At 50.3% G+C, this 21,328-nt stretch overlaps 1 protein-coding gene across 9 annotated transcripts in view; it reads left to right on the top strand.

Moving 5' to 3' along the window:
- The window catches only part of srcin1b (SRC kinase signaling inhibitor 1b), a 71,186-nt gene that overhangs the window by 34,176 nt on the left and 15,682 nt on the right, over nucleotides 1–21,328 (top strand). For 6 of the 9 annotated variants that reach the window (XM_086139686.1, XM_086139684.1, XM_086139688.1 and 3 more), the window contains exons 2-3: nucleotides 8,037–8,344; nucleotides 16,070–16,096. In XM_086139686.1, the coding sequence (XP_085995812.1) occupies nucleotides 8,037–8,344; nucleotides 16,070–16,096 (335 nt within the window). Of the gene's footprint in view, nucleotides 1–8,036; nucleotides 8,345–10,115; nucleotides 10,360–16,069; nucleotides 16,097–21,328 lie in introns of those variants that run through there. The other 3 variants (XM_086139685.1, XM_086139692.1, XM_086139693.1) reach the window with 3 other exon arrangements.

Raw genomic sequence — 21,328 nt, forward strand, 5'->3', positions numbered from 1 at the left:
CGCAGCAGGAACACTCGGGCTAATCAAGGCTAAAATTACTAATCCGTCCTCCAAGAGCTATGTCTCTGTGAATAGCAAGTGGAGACGCTCCCTTTGGGGCATGTTCTTTGCAGCAGACGCCTGCAGGATTTGAAATGTCAGCCAATAAACACCTATTTTTAAGTAGGACCGGATCCGGAGCCTCCCCGCTCGTCCGACAGTTCGGAGGAATTTCGTATTCAGAAAAGGAGACCTTGTTCCAAATATAGCCGGCTCCGTGTTCACACTTCGGTCTTGTTTGGGTTTTATTTTAATATTCAAGTGCCCCGGAGAGCTCGATATTATAATTTTCGCGTGGAGGAGCACCCTTTCCTTTCACTCATTCCTGCCACAGTGCCTTCCTTCGTAATTAATGGTCTCTGAGGAACGGAGGTTTCGCGATGTGGAGAAGGAGAGCGAGCGAGCTGTAGCTGGTGGGAGGACGCCACCGGCTGGGATGTGATAGGGAACATGAAAAGATGAAGGCATGAATAAATGAATCGTCGCCAAGGGGGCAAACAAGGCGGAGGGATAAAAAAAGGGACAAAAGGGAGGAACTCTTATAGAAGAGCGATTATTTCCTTGATTGATAACGTTTCATCTTCTCATGCCTAGCAGACGCTTCAGAGCCCAGAGTTATTCCTCTTATTACCAAGGAAAACAAAACCCTCCAACAGTCGAGGGCGTCCTCGTGGTGGATCTGAGACGCTTCACGCCGAACCGAATCGTTCTTCTTCTCCTTCGGGCCGGTCCCTTCACGGCCGATCCGCCTCCTCGTCCGACCCTGTTCTCCGGATCCAACATGTCCTCCTTCATAAATCTTCTCTCTGGTCTTCTTCCTCTAGACCTCCTGCCTGGCAGCTCCAACCCCAGCATCCTCCTACCAATATATTCACCATCCCTCATCTGTAGATGACCCAACCATCTCAGTCTCTGAAACATCCGCCGTGTGCTGTCCCTCTGATGGACCGATCCTCGAGACCTTCATCTCCGTTACCTCCAGCTGTGCTTCCCGTCTTCTCCTCAATGCCGCCGTCTCCAAACCATACAACATCACGGGTCTCGCCTCTGTCTCGTCCACCTTCCCTTTCCTTCCGGCTGATACTTCTTTGTCACACACGCGGTGAAGCAAATCAGACAATATGCCGAAAAATCGGTCGCGATGTTGGAACTTGTGATTTTCAGAAGGACCAGTTTAACGCCAGGTGTTCCAGGTATCTGTCACTGGTTAGTAGATTGAAGCGTCTCCCAGCGATGTAGCCGATATCTACCTGCTAGCATACCTAGCATAGCTAACCCTTGAGTCAGGAGACTTGGAGATCTTCCGTTGTCTTCGGAGGATGAACATCTCGTGCGGTATTTTGTGCTCCGCTCGATGGTCTCCGATTGGATTTCTGCTGTGTAACGGCATCACGCCGCCGCACAAATAAAACCGTAAAATAGAAAAAGTTTTGTGTTCATCGTGACCTTGTTTAAGAATTAGTTACTTTCTCCAAATGGAGTTTGGACCTGGTGGGTTTTTCATCTAGAAGTTGTGACGCAGAAACATCTGAAAGTGACCCTCCCATCAGCTTTCACCCTCTGGTCTTCCAAAAATAATAGAAGTAAAAAAAAAGGAAGCCCGTCAAATGGGATTTTTTTTTTTTATACATTTCGAAAAATGATGTTTGTATTCAAAGCAAGATTGTGGCCTTTCATCCCAGGGCGGCCATATTCACTTTACGGCTCAAAACGCTCATTTCAGTGCCGCGGCCTGAAACTTTCCAAATGAGATGGAGTAAATTCACTTCGAGTTGATCCTGCGAGCTGTCGAGGCGTGCCGTTTTCACGACGCCGTCGCACACGCCGCCGTATTTAGCCATCAGTGGGCCGCACTCACCAGAGAGCAACCGCACACACGCCCAACACCCAGAATGAAAATAATTGGAAGTAAATTTAAGTGAAGCTCAAACGGGCGCCGATGATTAGACCTCGGCCTGATGAAACCATAAAACTAACAAACGGCCGCTGTCAGAGGTCGTACTACCAATACTCTCTCTACACACACACACACACACACACACACACACACATATAATGAGAAATGTTTGACCGTGGCCTTGAGCGCTCTGTTGGAATGGGACCAGGACAGTTGAAATACGGCATCGGCGACACAATGACAATCACTCTGTGGGGTTTTTAGTCTCGCCTCAAATGTAATAAACATAGAATAATGAATCATGAGGATGAGCCTGCATGGCACATTTATTAGCGTGTGTGTGTGTGTGTGTGTGTTTGTGTGTGTCTGAGAAAATAGCTTCCAAATTGTGATTGAATTTGGTGTGTCAGGTTAGGACTATCATCAGGACAACATATTAGTCATTATTCTAATAACCGCTCCGTTCGATGGGGTTGTAAATGGCAAAATGGGCCTCGGAGGCCCAGTAATGTTATTGTCCCTGGGCAGGGCCGCCGTGCACGGGTTCTCTTCCACGACACAATCATTGCCGTCGGGGGTCGGCGTCCAATTCTAATCATATTGGCATTAAAATTCCTCGAGGTGAAATGTTACAGGGTGTTCCGGCCACATATTTTAGCCTCGGGTACGTCGACCATGTTGTAATGGTGTAAATTGGTTTGATAATTGGTATTGGAAGAAGCGGATGTTACTCCACGAGGTTCTCATTGTCGGTGTAATGAGACGCTCGCCGATGTGAACCCCAAAATCAGCATGCTAGCCTCTGATTCCCTGCCGGACGCCCAAAACCTTGTGCCGGTTTGCCTCCACGATTCGGATTTCTACCGTCAACCCCCATATCTGCAGGTTTCTATTTCCCCCATGTAGTTTGAAATCAATTTGGAAGTGCTTTGGTGCCGCTGTTAGCGCTGGCAGACTTGTAGAGAATGAACGCATGAATGAAGGAATTTATTCAAATCAACTAACAATAAAAACATAGAGAAAATATACTGCTCCAAAAAATAAAGGGAACACTTGAACAACACAATGTAACTCCAAGTCAATCCCACTTGGGTGAAATCATAGTGTCCACTCAGGAAGCAACACACATTCATTTGGACTTGTTTTAAGGACATTACATCAAAGTTGGATCAGCCTGGAGTTTGTTTTTACACTTTAATTTGGAGTGTGATTCCTCATCCAGACCTCCATGGGTTGATACAATTGATTTCCATGGATCATTTTTGTGTGATTTTGTTGTCAGCACATTCAACTGTGTAAAGAGCAAAGTATTTCATAAGAATATTTCATTCATTTAGATCTAGGATGTGTTTTTTAAGTGTTCCCTTTATTTTGTTGAGCAGTGTATATTCTCTGCCCTTCCCTCACCTGAACAAAATCAAGTCATTCAGGAACCCGAGAACATCTTTGCTAGCGTATTTTCGGGGGAAATGTTGTGAAGCAAATAACATCAATACTTTATGGAAACATTTTACCCACACAGTCTGGCCGCGGGACAAACTCCCTCCCGACGGGGAAAACTACTTGTTGGCATGGTGGTATTGGTGTTCCAATGCGCCTAATTACATGTCGGTTCCGAAAAAAAAAAAAAAAAAGATGAAAATAAATAAAATGACATGTAACCTGGGGCGACAACGCGGCAGTTAGACATTCAACAGTGTGAACAAAGTCAGAAAATGAAGAGGTAATTCATCAGCCGGACTGGCGGCTGTTAATGTTACAGGAGCAGAGCTGTAATAACAGAAGGCAAGCCAGGAGCAAGCTGGGAGGGGGTGGCAGCCCATTAACTACCACCAGCAGCAATAATGACATGGTAGAGTGAAGAGAATTTACATGATTCCTGTAATATTTGCTCATCAGGGCTTTGAGTATGCGGCAAGCGCCTCAAGTCAAATATATATTTAAACACCAAAGCACTTAGCTTGAAATTAGCTCTACAGAAATAAACACGCGCGCCGGGAACGTACGCTAGTTGGAAAAAGTTTGGGCGCAAACATCAGTAAAACTCTGCAATCGGCGCAAAACGTACTCACGCAGTTAGAACTGATAGTTAGTTGTTGGTTACCGGACTTTGCGGACCATAAGGTGCACGAAATAAAGCCAAACAAAACAGTCAGTTTCAGTTTCAAACCATCCATTCATGTTGACGTCTTTGGCGGCTGCTCTTTTCCCATCGTCTGCTGCCCGACCCGTAGCCTCGACTCTGTGGCGGAGGCAAGCGTATGACGTACTGCTCTCTGATTGGTTCATGGTCGCTAGCGATAGCGACACCTGTAGTTAGCGAGGTTGTATTCCAGCACGACGTAATTAGTCATCTGACATTGCAAGCGTTATTCAACCAACCGCCTTAACAAGACGTCGCTCGTCGCTTAGCAAAGCGGCACCAAACATTTTGACAGATGTCTGAGCGCAGTGCACCGTATAGAATTGGTCGGAGGTCAGTTAGCACAAAAAGAATTCATCCCGAAGGTGCACGGACGACTTTTGAGAATACTGAAGGATTTTAAGTGCGTTTTTGTGCAGCAATGATGCTGTTTTTAACACACTTACTGTATTCAGCTGTGTGGAAGAGCAGCTCCTCTGTTGGTTTCTCCTCGGGATGCTGGAGCCTCTTAGATAAGGGGAAGATGTATTTTCTGGAAAAGTAGATTCCAGCATAGTCTTATTCCCACACTTCCATACATTGTTGGGTTCGACCGACGACCTCACGTAAATTACGACGACAATAGGAGCCTTTTTTTTTTTTTACAAGGCTCCTATTTTCTCCTGCCGTGGCGTTGCCGTCACAACCTGCTGTGGCTAGACTTACTTCTAGCGACCCCCGGAACCCCAGGAGACACAAAAACACTGCCGTCAGACGCAAATCCCTGCCGAGGAGAAGCATTTCACCCGCTGGGCGTGAAGAGGTTGAATTGTACAACCCGGAGATTCGGGGTTCGCTCGCCGGAGGGTCCAGTTCCACCGGGCAACACGCCTGAGCGCTCTCAAATAATCCCATATCGAAATGTTCAAAATATTGTAAAAAAATAAATCGGAATACTTTATTGATCCCCGGGGGTTAAATTGCTTTTCGTTGAAAACGGCTCCTGCTTCCGAGTCAAGTGGAGAAGAATCAAAATAGATATAAAAATAAAGAATAAAATAGCGATGAATGAAAATAAAATAAAAGAACAGTAAAGATGGAAAGAAATCAATTGAAACAGAGTAAAAGGTACGTAAATATAAATATAAATCTATGTAACGTGGAATTACAGGTGATTTTCTTACAGTAAAACATTTGTCGCACGTACAGAGAAAAACATTTATTTTCATTCAATGGAATATTATAACGAAGGGTGTCAGACATGCAAGTTTATGTGGATACGTTTGTTTAAAATTGAAGAAATCAGTACAGAAGTGAAGTTTTCCGCGCCGACCTGGTGTCCAAGACGGGTGTGTGTTAGCGGCGTTAGCCTCTGCGATCGGGAAGGAGGGCCGACGCTCGCTCCTCATCTGACATCAATTTTTATTACCGGGTCGGGTCAATAAACATGGAGAGACATTTGAGGTCCTGCCTCGGTGAACCTTCGCAGCCCGGCAGATACTAAGAGGCGCTAATAGCTCGGATCAATAGGGCTTATAGACTCTGTCTCCCCAAACACCACGGGCCGTGGATTTTAAAAACAAGCCGCGCAAAAAAAAAAAAAAAGAAAACCAGCAGTAATGAGAGTAGAGCGGGAGGCCCGAGATGGTGCCATCATTCCTAATCCAGTTAGAGGACATCCAGGAGACTCTGGAGCTCCGGAGGGAGCGGACGTGGCTGAGGGATTCGTCCTTTCAGAGATTTCTCTGACGTTACCAGCTAAAATTGAACGGTCAGATGGCGAGAAAAGCTTGGGAATCAGCAAAGAAGGAAGGAAAGCCCGTGAAATCCATCATCAGAAGCGGGAGAACAGCGGTGAAAACAGAAAAAACCAAATGCGGAATACAGCTTAAATGAAGCGAGGGTCACATTTGAAAGCGACGCTCCGGTCTTCACGCCGTCCAACGTCCCTCGGGCCCGTCTCGCCTCGGCCTCCGCTCACAAACTCTGTTGCTCCTCAAGGTTCGGCCGGTGGGATTCAGCCACATCTAGTGGTGAGATAGCAGAAGACATCCTGGCTGCTTCCTCCTTCTCCACACAGGTGTGAAGGATGAACTTCACCTGTTTCTCTCTTGCCAGGAGGTTCCTCCAACCACACCTTCATCCGCTAACCTTCGCTTCCCTCTTTGGTGCACAGGTGCCAATCACAGAGCCAATCCCAGCTGTGGTGAGGGCGGGGGCGGGGCCTAACCGGACCAATCAGCTGTCAATCACATAGACGTCCAACCGTTCACCCCCACATTCACCCCTATGCAATATTTAGGACCATGGGAAGAAGATTGAGAACCTGGTGACGACGACCCCCCCTCCTCACACACACACACTCACACACACCTTCTCACCTCCATAAATATCGCCGTTCTTGCATGTATGTGCAAAGACCTCGCCATCACCTCCCGCCTCGGGCTCGCCGCCGCTGCAGCCGCCGTAGGAATTGACAGATGTTACAGCTGTTTTTTTATCGCTCAAGGAGTGTTTGTTTTTTCCTTTCACAATAGTGTGTGTGTGTGTGTGTCTACAGAACAACAGAAGCATGTGTGTGTGTTCAGATGGAGGCTTTTTTTTTTTTTTTTTCCTCCCCAGACGTTGTTTTACTGCACAGGCGGCTCAAGGACAAGCTTCATGCTAGCGGATGCTCTCAGCCGCCATTGCAGCCATTTACTCACTGAGCTTGTGTGTGTGTGTGTGTGTGTGTGTGTGTTTCCTATGACGCTGCGTGCGGGAACTGTCATCAAGCATTCAAAGCAACACAAACAGCTGGTTTATCCTTTTACGAGGTTTCACGACGCCGACAGTCGAGAGCGATTCCTCAACGCCGCCGTTAATTTGGCAACATTATAAAAATACGGAAGCTCAAGGTCCAAGAACGAGCACGAACTCCGCTTCATCAACACTTTTTACAAGTTTTACAATCCTCACCTTGCGTGGAGTATCTTCTCCATTGTGGCTCATCTATTTAAAAACACTTTTTCTCTAAAAAAAACACATTGGCAGTGTATGAGAGGACCGGATCGGTGTTTTCTATAGTTGCTTTCTTTTTTTTTTGCAGGTACAACTTCATCAAACATTGTCTCAAAAAAAAAAAGCCTCCTTGCCCTTTTGCACAAAGGTATATATTTACACCTAGAATATTTGTTTTACTCATCTTAAAGACCTTCTGTCAAAAAATGCCAAAGCTCTTCCTGTTTCAGTGGTTTCCTCTCCCGGTGGGACGACCCGGCCGGTCCTTCTGAACCAGGACCTTCTCCTCTGAGTTAATGCTGCTTCTGTCCACAGGAGGCGCCAGACCGGAGCTCCAGGACTGACTTACATAAGGCTTTTCTCTGCCGCCTCCCTTCCTTTCAGGTGTTTCATCTCCCGTGGAAAAACATCTCCTTTATAACCCCAATCTTCCTTTTCGGCGTTGTCGTTCTGGCGTTCAGTCGTCGCGGTGATGTCACGGGATGGAGATTTAAACAAGGAAATGTTTGTAATGAAAAAATTCCAATGAGTGTTTCTTTATTTATTTTATAATCATGAAATAAATCTTGTATTAAAAGGATTTTTCACACTGATGTTCCAGTTTCTTTTAATCCCGTCCCTGAACATGGAAATTATTCTGAAAATGTTTTCGAGACGGCTAATAGTAACCACAGATTTTTTAAGAAATTAATATACCCACACCTGGGTATATTAGAGCGAAATTGGGCAAATGAATTAAAGGTGCTGCAAATGAACCTAAATTTTCAATCCGAAGTCGTCTGTCGAAAAATATCGTCCAAAGAAACAATCCAAAAATTCAATAGAAAAAGGTTTAAAGAGCTAAAAAGTGCCCGGAGCAAAGAATCCCCTGCAGTTCAGCCCGGGTTTATCAACCATCGGCGCGTCGGTAGCTGAACGTGACCCGAAACCTAAGCCTGCTAACTGCTCGCCTCTGTCGTCCGTACATCCCCACCGCAGGCCGAGAGAAGAGAAAGGGTCCCATGATCTCTGCCGGCGATGCCGAATTCCCGCGGGATTACCACACCATGGCCGCCGCCGCCGGCCGCGGGGCCCGGCGCTTCCCCGACAACGCCAACGGGGGGTTTACGTCGTCCTCGCTGGACCGCCGCCACAACTCGGTGGCCGCCAAGAGCCTGGAGGCCTTGAACAGCATCCACAAGGCCGACATTGAGCGCCAGCGGGACGCCCTCATGGACCTCCAGAAGAACAAGTACTCCAACAGCCCCGGCGCCCTGTCGCAGGGCATGGCGACCGGCGGCCGGCAGGTAACCCCGCCTCCAACTTCCTGTTTTCAATTCATCCAGACAACACGCAGGTGTTTGTTTGTCAACAAAAGGTGTACGATTGATGAAAATGAAGGTGTAGCTTCTCTGAGATGTATGCTTCTCTTGGGATCTTCTGAGATGTTTGCCCGCCAGGCGGTCTCGTTGTGGTTTCGTCGGAGTGACGTGGACTCGGGGCGCGTCTGGATCACCAACGTCATTCATGGTGATGAAAAAGGTTTACAAAACCAAAGTGTTCTGGCATCAGAAGGTACCCTGGGGTCGGGTTGAAGTTCTCAGATGAAGCGAGAACCCCAAGTGTCATTTATTCATACCAAGGTGGAAACCAAAGGAGCAGCCACAAGAGGAAGAACAAACCTATACTACCGTTCCTATGGACCATTCAGTCTGCAGTGAACCCGCTGACTGTTTTTGGACTCGGAGGAAGACCGAGAACATGGAAAGAGCCCAGGCAGGCGGTGGAACACCTGGTCTGCAACCTCACGAGAACCTCCGACCCCGAGCAGGTCCCGCCAGACCGACGGCTTTTCATTTCAGTGTTGTTTTCCAAATTCGACCGATAAAAAGGATCCACCCAGATCTTTTCCCGAGCGCGACGTTTTCTGGTCTTCTAAAGCCGTACGCTCATGTCCCTCAAATGAAACCCTGAATAAATGTATAAAACAGCGTGCGTTCCAGGAGTGGCGGTGAGTGGATGTGCTATCACATCCAGGAGGAGAGGTCCGCTTTCCCTCTCCACGTACCAGCATCTTCTCCCTCCTGGGAAATCGGCCAATCTCTGCAAACACAAAACACATCGGAGGCTTTTTTTCCAACCGTCGCCTGAAGATCAGCGTCAATTCACCCGGCAGTGGGAAAGGATTGCAGGAGGAGAAGCTGGAGTTCCAGGAGCTGAGACCCTTGAGAGCTTCTAGCGTGTTCCACCAGAGGGTGGTTGAGCTGAAGGGGAGCGGGTTCTTTGGGAAATCCGAACCGTTCGCCGTCGACGGCGTCGTGCAGCAAAACAAGCGGCGCCAAGCGGCCTCGGCGCTCTGTTTTGAGGGGCTCGCTGGAGCCCCAGGTGGACCTGACTGGAGTTACACCTTCTAGGTTGGACCATCCTCAGGGAAGATGTGCTTCTCTCACAACAGCTAAGAAAAAACACGCTCATTCATGTCTGATAAATAATGATTTTCACAAGGCTTTTAGTTTAAGTCAACTTCATTTCTTCAGATTTTATCTGAGATAATTGATCGTTTGATATCCCGATCAATATTTGAGTTACTTCTTCCTGTTCCGAGGCTGATGTCAGGAGATGCTCCTGCATGTCGTGGACTCCTCGCAGACTTTAAGGTGATCTTCGGACGATCCCTTATTGATTTTCAGAGGACGCTCCGGCCGTCCCTCCCCGGGACTCTCTTTCTTGACCGCTCCTTCCGTCCTGTTCCTCCACCCGGAGACCCTTCGGCCTCATCTCACCCGGGTTCTGACCCTCATGGATCTTCTGGGGGGGTTTGGGATCACGTGAACTATTCCTTTAAAAATTCCTTCGACTACTATTTACCCAGCAGATAAATGCTCTCCTGGTTAAAAAAAAAAAAAAAAAGGTGGACTAAGAGGCTAAAAGAGAAACAGGTAGAGTCTGCTGTCGTCATGGCAACCCCACCCCCCCTCCTCCTCCTCCCACAACCTCCCATATAAGGGCAAGTGAGTGATATCATATGGCTGGCGACGCCTGAGCTTCGGAGGGAGGCACATGCTGCACCGAGCGACACCGACCAACCAACGGAGGGAGGGAGGAGGGCGAGTGACAGACGGCTGAAGAGAAAGAGAGAGAGAGGAGGATGCTAACTGCCTCCTCGCCCGCCGCTACGAGCACCGGCGAGGGCGGCCCGTCTTCGGGGGGAACGCGGCGAGCGGCGGCGGCGAGGGGAAGGAGCATGGAGAGGGAGGAGGAGGAAGAGGGAGGCGTGAGGAGGACGACACACACTCCGCCACACACTCCTTAAGTAGCCACGGTAACTCCTTCGTCCTCAGCGGAGACATTCCTGCGTGATTTACATTGCTGTGTGTGTGTGTGTGTGTGTGTGTGTGTGACGGCGTGACGCTGGGAGATACGCACACTGTTCTGGCCGGTGGGTGTGTGGAAGTGTGTGTTGTCTGTGTGTAGCGGTGAACCTCGCATCCTCGTCAGGTGTGTGTGTGTGTGTGTGTGTGTGTCGGAGGGAGGGCGTGTTTGAATAGTTGATCTGCAGAAATAGATAGAAGGCGTCTAAAAATAGAAAGATCACGATAGACGAGAAAGATAAATAAATAGTGGATTGTGGAAAGGAGGGCAGGAGCACATTTGTTGCATTTTTAAACATTTTCACAAATATTATTCCATTAGTTTTCATTTACCAATTTACAATTTTTTTCAAATGATTCTATTAAAAATATTTTTGAAAATTAGACATATTTTTTCAAATCATCCCCTCTACCTTTCTTCAAGTTTTTTTTTTTTTTTTTTTTGAAAATTAGTATTTATTAATCTCCCTGTAGTTTTCCTATGTTGGAATGACGCTCCGTGTGGCCGCCTGATCTGCTGCTGGGCTCGGGGAGGCAGGTGTGGAGCAGGTGCTGCCGCAGAGTTCTTCATGTGGAAAAGACACGTCGGGGTGTGTGTGTGTGTGTGTGTGTGTTCTTTTGGCAAGCGGACAGTTGAGCGAGAGGAGGGGGGAAAAAAAAAGGAGGGTGGGTACAAAGATGGCTACTTGGCTTGCAGGTCAGACTCGGTCTCCCTCCCTCCGGTCGTCACGCCTCCTCCTCCTCCTCCTCCTCCTCCTCCTTAACGACGAGAGCCTCGGGATTTTCGCCGCGACTGATTGAGAAAAATGGCGTCCGGCGCCGCCGAGAGTCACGACAGGCCGGGGACCTGTTTGTGTTCGGCGGGGCGGCCATTGTGCCCCGTTATTGGCGGAGGGTTGTTGTCTGGCTCCAAGGCGGCGGTGAAGTGGCGTCAGCAGCCAATCACCCGTCAATAATGTTTTCATTGATCGGACATAAATGGCTTTTAAAACTCCAGAGGAATGTACTTCAGAATCCGCTGGGTTTGCCTGGAAACGACCGATAACTCCCATTATTGGCCCAAAATTGTTCAAACAAGTTGCAGAGTGATTGTCAGATTTGCTGAACTTCTCCTCCTGGTGTTCTTGTCCTCGACCGCTGCACGTTCAGCTTATTCCTAAAATCCTGCCGTAAAAGTCAAAGGGCAGGAAACTTAGAGGAAACTACCGGAAATGAAACTCACCCCGTGATCAGCGGGAAAAGATAGACGCCGTTGGCTTCTTCAGATCCTGTCCAATCCCTGAGCTGCTTTTTGAACCATAACGAGCGAATCGGTGGAATTTCCCCCAATGACGAAGCCAGATTAGCTGAAAATATGAGATTATTTATTCGACTCCCCCTTTTTCTCACCAGACAATGAAACCGCTTGTTTATTCGTCTCCATCACGCTCGTGAAGTCGCAGCGTGTGTGTGTGTGTGTGTGTGTGAGGGGTTCAGGAACCAGGGCCGGTTCGGGTGGCTCCGAGTGCCGGCGACTCGTACGGTGAAGGTTCATGTTGCCATGGCGACGGTTTTGGACACCAGTCCCGGACAGAGCCGCGAATCTGGGTCACGGCGGCGGCGCGCTCCTTCCGTCTCGCCGCATCAACTTCACGTCGGCGCCTCGAAATAAAGTCGGGCCGACGTCGTTTTAAAGAAGAGAGGAGGAAAAAAAAAAAAAAAAGACAGAAAGCGAAGTTGCCCGTGAGCCCGGAGCTCCCGGGAGAGGAAACACAAGCAGCTGCTCAGACGGCGGTTAAAGATTCCCGCCCACGTCTGGAGGTAACGGCCGAGGGATGGTGTGTGTTCACCGGCTCTCGCCCGCGAGTGTGTGCACGCGGCGTTCATTCAAGGGAGACACACACCTGCGCTCGCCTACGTTTTAAAACGAGCTTCAAGACGCCCTCAGAAATGAAGCTCTGGTGGTGATTTATTGGAGGAAGCGTGGAACGGCGTTCTACCTGGAAGGTTAACGGACAGGAGGTGGAGCTCAGTGTCTTCTTCTTCTTCTGGCTGCTCCCGATCAACCTCCTCCATCTAACCTCATGTCCTCCTCCACCGCATCCCTGCATCTTCTCTCTGGTCCTCCTCTAGACCTCTCCAGCGTCCTCCTCCCAACACATGGACCATCTCTCCTCTGCACATGACCCAACCGTCTCAGAAACATCTAACGTGTGCTGTCCCTCTGATCTGTCCATGTCCTTCCGCGTCTTCACCTCTGCTGGTTCCAGCTTTACTTCCCGTCTTCTCCTCAAAACCTCTCCACCTTCTTCATGTCCAGTCTCTGTAGCCTCGCCGTTCCATTCGTGGATAAAGACTTATGGAGGGTTGACGGCGTCGCTACCTGGTGAGAACGAGATCGCGCAGTATAACGATATCATGTTGGATCCGGTCAAACATCTGGCGCACAAACTGACATCATCCTCAACTTTGTGTGTCCAGAACGTCCTGGTACGTGGACGTCGGTGTCTTCTGCCGCTCCCTGGACTCCGGCCATCTCCGGCTCGTCCCCTGCGCGCTGGCGCGATGATTATTGATAGGTTATGGATCGGAACGGGGCCCGTCTGCCGGTTTTCAGAGTCGCGGCCGCCGCCGTCCGGGACCTTCTGTCGGAATCCTTCTTGTTGTCGGGGCCTTTCCCTGTCAGGTCGACTCAGCTCTTTCCCTGACGGTCTGAGCAGCACCTTCTGAGGCTCCGGGAGGAAGACGGACGCTTTGACCTTGATTCATCTTGGCGTTCGGCCTCGGCGCGCACCGCCGAAAACCCCCTCCGCTCAGTTAGTCGGCGGGCCGACGTCTTCCATGTTGCTCTTCTCCTCCTCGGCGTAGTGGTGAAGACGGGGTGTCTCCTTCCAGGACGTCAAGGTACCTGCTCTGCCGTCCGGGGTGAAGACCTCATCTCATGGGGTTTGGAAGGAAAACCTGGACCTTCCTTGTCCCTCCGTGTCTGAGTCCACAAAACTCAATGTCCATGTGACATTGAGTTCCTCCTCCCCTCCTTGGCGGTTCTCCTCCGGGCCAAGATGTTCTTCTGATTATTAAGTTCATTTGCTAACCATCTGCACACGTGGTTGCCGTGGTGCTCAGAGATTGGACGGTTGGATGTCTCCACATGGGGCCCTGTGATTGACAGGTGACCAGTAAAGGTCTAGGCTGGGACTGCCTCCATCCATCCATCCATCCATCCATCCATCCATCCATCCATCCATCCATCCATCCATCCATCCATCCATGATCTATCCATCCATCCATCCATCCATGATCTATCCATCTTACAGAGCCCACATGTAGACTCCATGAGGTTGGACGCCGGATCCGAACCTGGAACCCTGTGAGGTAACCGTGAGTCTACGTTGACGTTTGTCCACCTGAAAAGAAGCGGTACCTCCTCTATCATCACCTTTTTTTTTTTTTAACAAAGATCTGAGTTTGCAAACCAGGCCGGTGATAAAAACCGCGGCTCTTAATTCCACCCCAAATGGCACCCAGGTGGATTCCCTTCAGAGCCAGACGTCAGGTGCCTCCGAGCGCCGGGTTCCCGCTCGCCGGCGGCGCGAGCGGGAGGCCCCGCGGTATTTAGAGTCCGAGTCAAACGGTAATGGAATGATGTATGGACCAATTTGTCTGGTGGCAGAAAACATTTGACACGTGATGAAAAATAACGGCCGGAGGAGGCGTACAATGAGGCGCCGTCGTCGGCCTGTCGGAGCGAGGTGGAGAACGGTTGTAGGAGATAATTGAGAACCACCACCACCCCCACGCTGCCTTTTGACAAATAGACGAGTGAAGGTTCTTTAAACGCCGCTCCGCCCGGCGCCGGGTCTCCATCACAAAGCCATTTTGGATCCGAGAGCCCTCCGTCTTCCCTGGGAATGTGGAGAGCGCCATCCTCCCGGTTACGTCACACTCGGAGCCAGAGAAAAGTCATATCTCCTCAGCCCTGGTCCCAATCTGAAGTATCTCCACAGATAGAGGAGCTTTCCTTTCCCTGGGAATCATCTGTTGTTGGTATCGATAAGCAATGCTAACCGCTAACCGCTAACCGTAAAAACCCGTGACTGTTATTCTTTTCCAGCTGTTAGCGTGGTGTTTTCTAGTCGGCCGCACCAGGTTCCCCTCAGGAGGGGCAACACCTCGCGCACGTGGTGCCTTCACCGTCCGGCAGAAGCATTGGTGGTCGGACGGCGTCAGCCGGACCTGAGACTGAACCGGGTCCTGAGATGCCGAGGCCAGGACCGGGTTCTTGCGTGTGCACAGCGAGCGGCGTGATGTTCTGATACGCCTCATTGGTCAGTTCACGCTTCTTGACCTGTCATCTTGGAGGCAGTTCCCATGGCGACAGGAGGCATAAAGGACCGGATTCCCCTCGGTCAAAGTAACAGAGGCTGGGATGGAGGACGACAACAGGACGCAGAGCCTCTGTTGTGATTGGCTGATCCAGGGAGAGTCGAGCAGCATTTAGCGCCGAGCTCTTTTCATCGGTCGTCTCGGACCAATCGAAGCTGTTGGAGGCCGGATCCTTCGCAAATAGAAGGTTCTGCGTCTCGGGGAGAAACTCTAAGCTTCTAAGGACCTTCGGAATCCACGTTCTCCTGCCCGGGTTCTCCTTCCTGGTCAGCGGGTTCATCAGGTGTATGATTGACGGCTGCCAGGATAGGCTCCGCCCCCTCCCTCTGGCTCTGGCTGCAGCAAAAGCCTGCAGTTATTTTTTCCCCTCTGATTTCAGGATCGATACTTAAATGTTCTCAGAATTTGCCAAAAAGTGCCCGAAGGCTGGTCCGGGGGGAGGAAGTCCCACCTGGCTAGCATCTGCGCCAAGCCGCGTGAAACCATCGTCCTCCGAACCGTCACATGACCGGGCCGCCATTTCCCGAGAAGCCCCTCGGACATCCAGATCGAGTTCTCTCCGTGGCGGAGGAACACCTCGGGATCTTCCCGCCGGTCCAGGTGGGCCCGGGGGCGCCGGCTCCTTGGTCCGCCGTCTGGATCACCGTGATCCCGCTCTGGGCCGGCGCCAGCCCACCACCCTGAGAGTCTGGCCCCGCAGCGGCGTGCACGCCGTGGCTGCAAACAGGACGTTCATTGGCGAGAAGAGCAATTACAAGCAATTAGAGTGCGATCAAGGAGGCGGCGGCGGTTAATCTGGACGTCATCGCCGCAATTAAGCACTGGCTCCCCGTTCCTGCTGGCTGACACACACACACACACACACACACACACTCCCTGCTCAGCTCAGACGCTTGATTTAACCGCTTGAACTTTACTCTCACACACCCCTTTGAATGAAACAATGAGGGAAAAAAAAAAAACGAGTCCATGTAGATAATTCTTCTGGATGTCAGCAACCTTAACCCTCAAACCCTCGTGTGTTTTAGAGTAATAATAATAATAATTATAATATTGGGGGTCCTGTTTATCCGCCAAAATGGGTTCCCTCCCAGGGGTTCAACTTTTAAGTCCCTCACTGCGGCTGTGAGGAACAAATATGAAGCACTTTTATTTCCCTTTCAGATGTCGGGTGCAAAACTGCAGTGAAAATTCATGTTTCTGCTCGTCCCCATCTTCTTCTTCTTCTTCTTGTTGTTGTTGTTGTTGAGAAAACGCCTGATGTGTGTTTTTCCCCTTTTTCTCTCTTCTCTTTAGCAGCAGCCCAACTACTGGAGCTTCAAGGTCAGTGGACGCCGTGGAGTTTGTGTCTAATAGGATCAGCGGGCCGTCGTGTCTCCGCATGTCTGCGCCTCCAACACGGGTGGTGGTGGTCACATGGCACGTCTGTATGTGTGTGTGTGTGTGTGTGTGTGTGTGTGTTCATGGCAGCCAGATGAAAAGTAACAAACAAACAAATACACTCTTGAGTCGCTGCAGTGGAAAGACGTTAACATGTCGACGCCAGCGTGAACTTTTTCCAGGGTAATCTCAGATAGCATCCAGGAAGGAAACGTTCAGGATTAATACACAGATTAAAAAAGGTCACATTTAAAAGGCACAATGCATACATATCAGAAAATAGATGGAAGAAGTCAGGCATTAAATGGAAGAAAGTGACAAATATTAGATGTGAATTGCCAGAAAAAGTAGAAAATCATATCAGAAGGTTATTATTTTGGCTGAAATGATGATTTAATTCATGAGGAATCGAAGGAGAGGTTGTTTAAATGAATAAGATGGACGGCCGGAGGGTCACCAGCCGGCGAGAACATCTACTGCAGCTTTGATTTGTCACATAAATGTAAGGGAATGAGATCTGACCTCTGACCCCTGACCTCTGACCCCAAACCCTGAAGGCACAGGAAGCGGTTTATGTAACCGCTGTAAATTCAAACAGTAATACATCACTATAATATGTCATACAATATATGTTAGCACGATAGTACTATATAATAATAAGAAAAGGCCAAATTACTTAACAGTCGGTTGAAAAGAATTTTTAAAAATAAATCACAGCAGCTCATGGGAAGAAAAACCAGGATGTTGTGTGTGTGTGTGTGTGTGTGTGTGCGCAGGAGTGAGCGACGCATGCACATCCTGGCTGGGATTTCTTTCCCCCGTTCCTCCCTATTTGTCGTCGATCTGCAGCTCGTCCGCCATTGGTTACCGTCCGCTCCTCTTCCTCGGGGGAGTCGCCGAGTCTCGCCTCCCCTTCTGATGCAATAGAAACCCCTGCAGTGGGGCTGTGTGTGTGTGTGTGTGTGTGTGTGTGTGTGTGTTTAATACCCCTTCCTTTGATGCTTCATTGCTTTTTCCCGCTCTCACACACACACACACACACTCCCGCGCCGCCATGCAACATACAGATTAGCATTTGTTGGTGTCACATGTTCCCCTGCACTCAGACGGGAGTGGCGTCCAGGACAAACACACTCTGTGACGCCATCCTTCTTCTTCTTCTTCTTCTTCTGGAGCTGGATGGAGCTGAGTGCTGCATCTCCTCCTCCTCCTCCTCCTCCTCAGATGAAGTCATCTCCGTCTTTCTGTCTCCTCCCGACGCCTGCAGTTGGGTTTGTGAGACGGCGTGTGCGCTCAGGTGGGGCGGAAAGCAAGCTTTTTCCAATTACTCATGAGCCGTCTTCATTTCCGGGGGAATTATCGCCGAGGTCATTACGAGCCAGAACCCCCCCCCCCCCCCCGTTGAAGTTGCCATGGTGACGGAGCAGCGAGTCGAATCCCCGTCGCCGGGATCCGTCCTGCCCGCGGGACCCGGGGGAAACTCGTGAAACCGTGGTCTCGCGCCCGTCTCCCCGCGGCCCCCGTGGTTAAAACCGACGTGTCGCCACGGCAACGGTATCGGTCGACCCGGCGGGGGGAACCCGACCGCCTCGGGGTCGGAGCGGCTCCCGGGAAGTTGACGACGCGGCGACGGCGGGTTTTAGAAGAGACTCGGCGACCCTCCGCCCGCCGCGACGGCGCCTCATCGCAGGCGATAACCAAAGAGCGGAATCAGCAGTATCCATGGCAACCCCCTTCGCTCGGCACAGGATTCGTGCCACGTCGGGGATCCTGGAAGGATTTTCCAGGCGGGAAGCGTCGTCTCCAGACCCTCCTGGCGCCGCGCCGGCTCAACTCCGACTCGCTTCCACGGCGCCATTGTTCCCCGCAGGGCTGCCGGGCCCAGATAGAGGAGTTTACTGGCTGCAGGGACGTCGCACGGCGAGCCAAAGGCACTTCCAGGAGGATCTCAGAGGGAAGAGGGGACTTCCTGATGTTTGCATGATAATAATAATCAAAAAACTACATTTGGAAATCATCTTATCAAGTTACGCCTTTGTACCGACCGCATCCTGATCCTCAAATTTATACACAAAACGTCACCATTTTCAGAAATACAAATTTAATTCTTGTGATCCTTCATCACAAGTGAAGGCGTATTATTATTATTATTATTTTTATTATTAGCAATCGTAGGAAAACAGCTGGGACGAGTTGACTGTTCCGATCGAATGCAACTTTATCCTCCGACAGCCTCCATCCCATAATACCCCTGCTTTGTTCTACCGAGCGTCCGCCCCTGTCAGACGCAGCAGATGGTTCATGAACGTCTCCATCCTGGATCCTCAGCAGGCTCCGCCCCCCGATCGCAACCGGAAGACGATCAGTCGTTCCCCTGGAATTGATCCGTCCGTCGCCAAGGAAACCGACGTCCCGCCGCTGTCCTTTATGTGAATGCGCGCCGCCGCCGATTCCTTCAGGTCAGCGGGCGGCGGCGGCGTGTTCCGCGTCGTAACTTTAACGTGATTCTTCTCCCTTCGGAGGCGGGGTATCTGGCGCCCGAGCCCCTCCCGCCGCCGGGGAATTTTAATTTCGCCGTTTGATTTACCCGCGACCTTTTACACCAACGCAACCCGTCCTGACATTTAGCTTCCCGCTCAGGTCCGGCCCCCGTCTCCCGGTGGAGACCAGAACGCTTCCTCCGGATCGCAACGCCATCAGAGAACAGCAGCGGACCCGCCGGTCGTTTCCGTTCGGCCTCTTCTGCCGAGAACACAAATACCTTCTCCTTCCCGCAAGTCGGTTGGTTTCGTAACTGGTTTATTTCACCGTGCCGGCTAGTCGGCCCTGCGATGGCTATTCGGCCGGCGGGGCTGCCGCCTCACAGCACGCTGACATGCTGCTGGAGGCTGGCGGGTTCACGGCACCCGAGCTTATGCATATAGGAGAGGGACCTGATCCACCACCGCTCCTCTTCCACGGCACCCCTGTCCACTTTGTCGCCTTCTTCAAGTACCTCGGCTCGACCCTATCAAACACCGGAGATCTCAAAGTTGAGATTGACCGGCGCCGTCATGCAGTCCCTGTGGAGACCATTGTGGCGCCACCGGCACATGTCCCGGGTGACAAAGCTCCGGGTCTACGACGCCTCGGTCATCTCCGTCCTTCTCTATGGCTCCGAAACCTGGCCACCGAACAACACGCTGGCAGCCAGGCTTGATGGATTTGGCTCCGGGGCCCTGAGGACACTAGAAGGCATCAGCTGGACCCGGCATGTCACCAACAAGACCCTAAGGGATGGAACCAGCGGCCCCCGGCATCTCGCCTCGCAGCAATGCGGCGAGTTGGTCGGTATGGCCACGTCATCCGCTCGCCTGCCGAACACCCCGCGAGCTCCATCTTGGCCTTTAATCCCCAGCTAGCCGGATGGAGAAGACCCAGAGGTGCCCCCGCACCCGCCCGCCTGATGTTGTGGCCCAAGACCTCAGGGCCTGCGGTGCGAGCCTGGCACAGGCACGGAAACTTGCCAACGACAGACCCCGATGGAGAAACCTGGTAGCCACGGTTGGCTCTACGCATCTCCTGCAAGAGGACTAACTAACTTCCCACAAGTTCTAAGGTGTTGGTCTTTAGTGGCGCGGTATCTCCGTCTGGTTCCTTCCTAACTTGTTCCCTCAACATCTTCACAACATTCTTGCTTCAAATGGAAAAAAGCGATTTCCAACAGGAATTTAGTCGGCCTCTGTGGACGTCCTTTTGTCGTTTGGGGGTCGCCGTGACAACCGCGACTGTTTCGCCGTCATAGTTTCTCAGGAAACCCGTGCAGCGGTTTCCTGGCAGCTGGCAGATTCCTCCACAGAGCTGGAGAAGATCTTCTACCCGGTCAGGGAGGGGTGCCGGATCAAAAGTCGACTGAGTAGAGTTTTGAAAAAATCCGCCCAAAAGTGCTCCAAAAAGAAATGATTTATTTTACATAGAACACAAAAAACATTGGCTCTTCCTCAGATGCTCGCCGGAGATGTGTTTTCACACACATGTTGTTGTGGCGCCATTTTTAGATTCAAGAGAATGATCATATGATTGACTCCCCTCTTTTTTCCTTTCTTTTCTTTTGTTTTTTGCGTGCCTCATTTTAACATTATTACATTTTCTTCACTACCTTTCGAGAGCCGACTGAGCCTTTTTTACATTTTTACATATGTACAGAGGGAGGAATATAGGGACCGATTGAGGGCTTCGACATAGAAAATGAAATATCTGGAATCGGACCAACAGAGCAAACAGACAGAGTGAAAATACGGTACGGATTTAATGAATCACCTTTTCTTTTCGGAGCACGTTTGGTGTGCGGATTTTTCCAAAACTCAACAATGAGGGGGTAAACAATCGGGCGTCTCCGTTGATTGACAGGCGACCCGTTCGTGTTAAGCCCCGCCCCTTCCCCTCCCTCCGCAGCGTTCGATTCTTCCGTCTCACCTTCCTCTGGAAACCAGGCCTTTTATTGTGGGAAATAAAAACACCTGCAAAAATCACGCTTTTATTGTGAAAGTGCAAAGCCCTCCACTTCTCTGCACCGCCTGGATGATTCCTCCTCAGCAGGAGGCAGCAGGGGCTGACGCTAACATCTCTGAACGTAGCAGACGCTCACACACACACACACACACACACACACACACACTCCAGCACCCAAGAGTGCAGAGTGTTTTTTTTATTTTTCCCTCCGCCTTGTTTTTATTCAGTAGCATGCTCTTCAGCTAATTATAAGCTTCTCCCTGAGCTTCCTTCCAAACACCAGCTCGGCTGATCCGACCGTCCCTGACGTTTATTCAGCACCGCTGTTGTGATTTTAAAGGATTTTTTTTTTTTTTTTACGGAGAGGATACAGCCCGTGAATTCCCAATGAAATTGCCAAGGCATAGCAGCTGAAGCAAGCTGCTGCATCCAAGTAGATATAAAAAGAAAAAATTGGCCAAAAATGGGGACGTTTTAGGAAACTGGGTTCAGAGAGACAACAGGGGTTTTATACAATCAACAAGAAATTGCACTTGAGAAAGGAAAGTAATAGTAGGAAATTAAATAAAGATGAAAAAGAAGTCATACGATCCCTTAAAAGTGAACTAACCTTCCAGCTCGCTTGAAATGTCCTGAATGTCAGCACTCAATTCTCCAACGTCAAGGACAAAATCAGCAAAAAGC

The sequence above is a fragment of the Fistularia commersonii genome, chromosome 32, assembly GCF_037954325.1.
Source record: "Fistularia commersonii isolate RoL2024-O1a breed Wild chromosome 32, RoL_Fcom_v1.0, whole genome shotgun sequence".
Classification (NCBI taxonomy): Eukaryota; Metazoa; Chordata; class Actinopteri; order Syngnathiformes; family Fistulariidae; genus Fistularia; species Fistularia commersonii.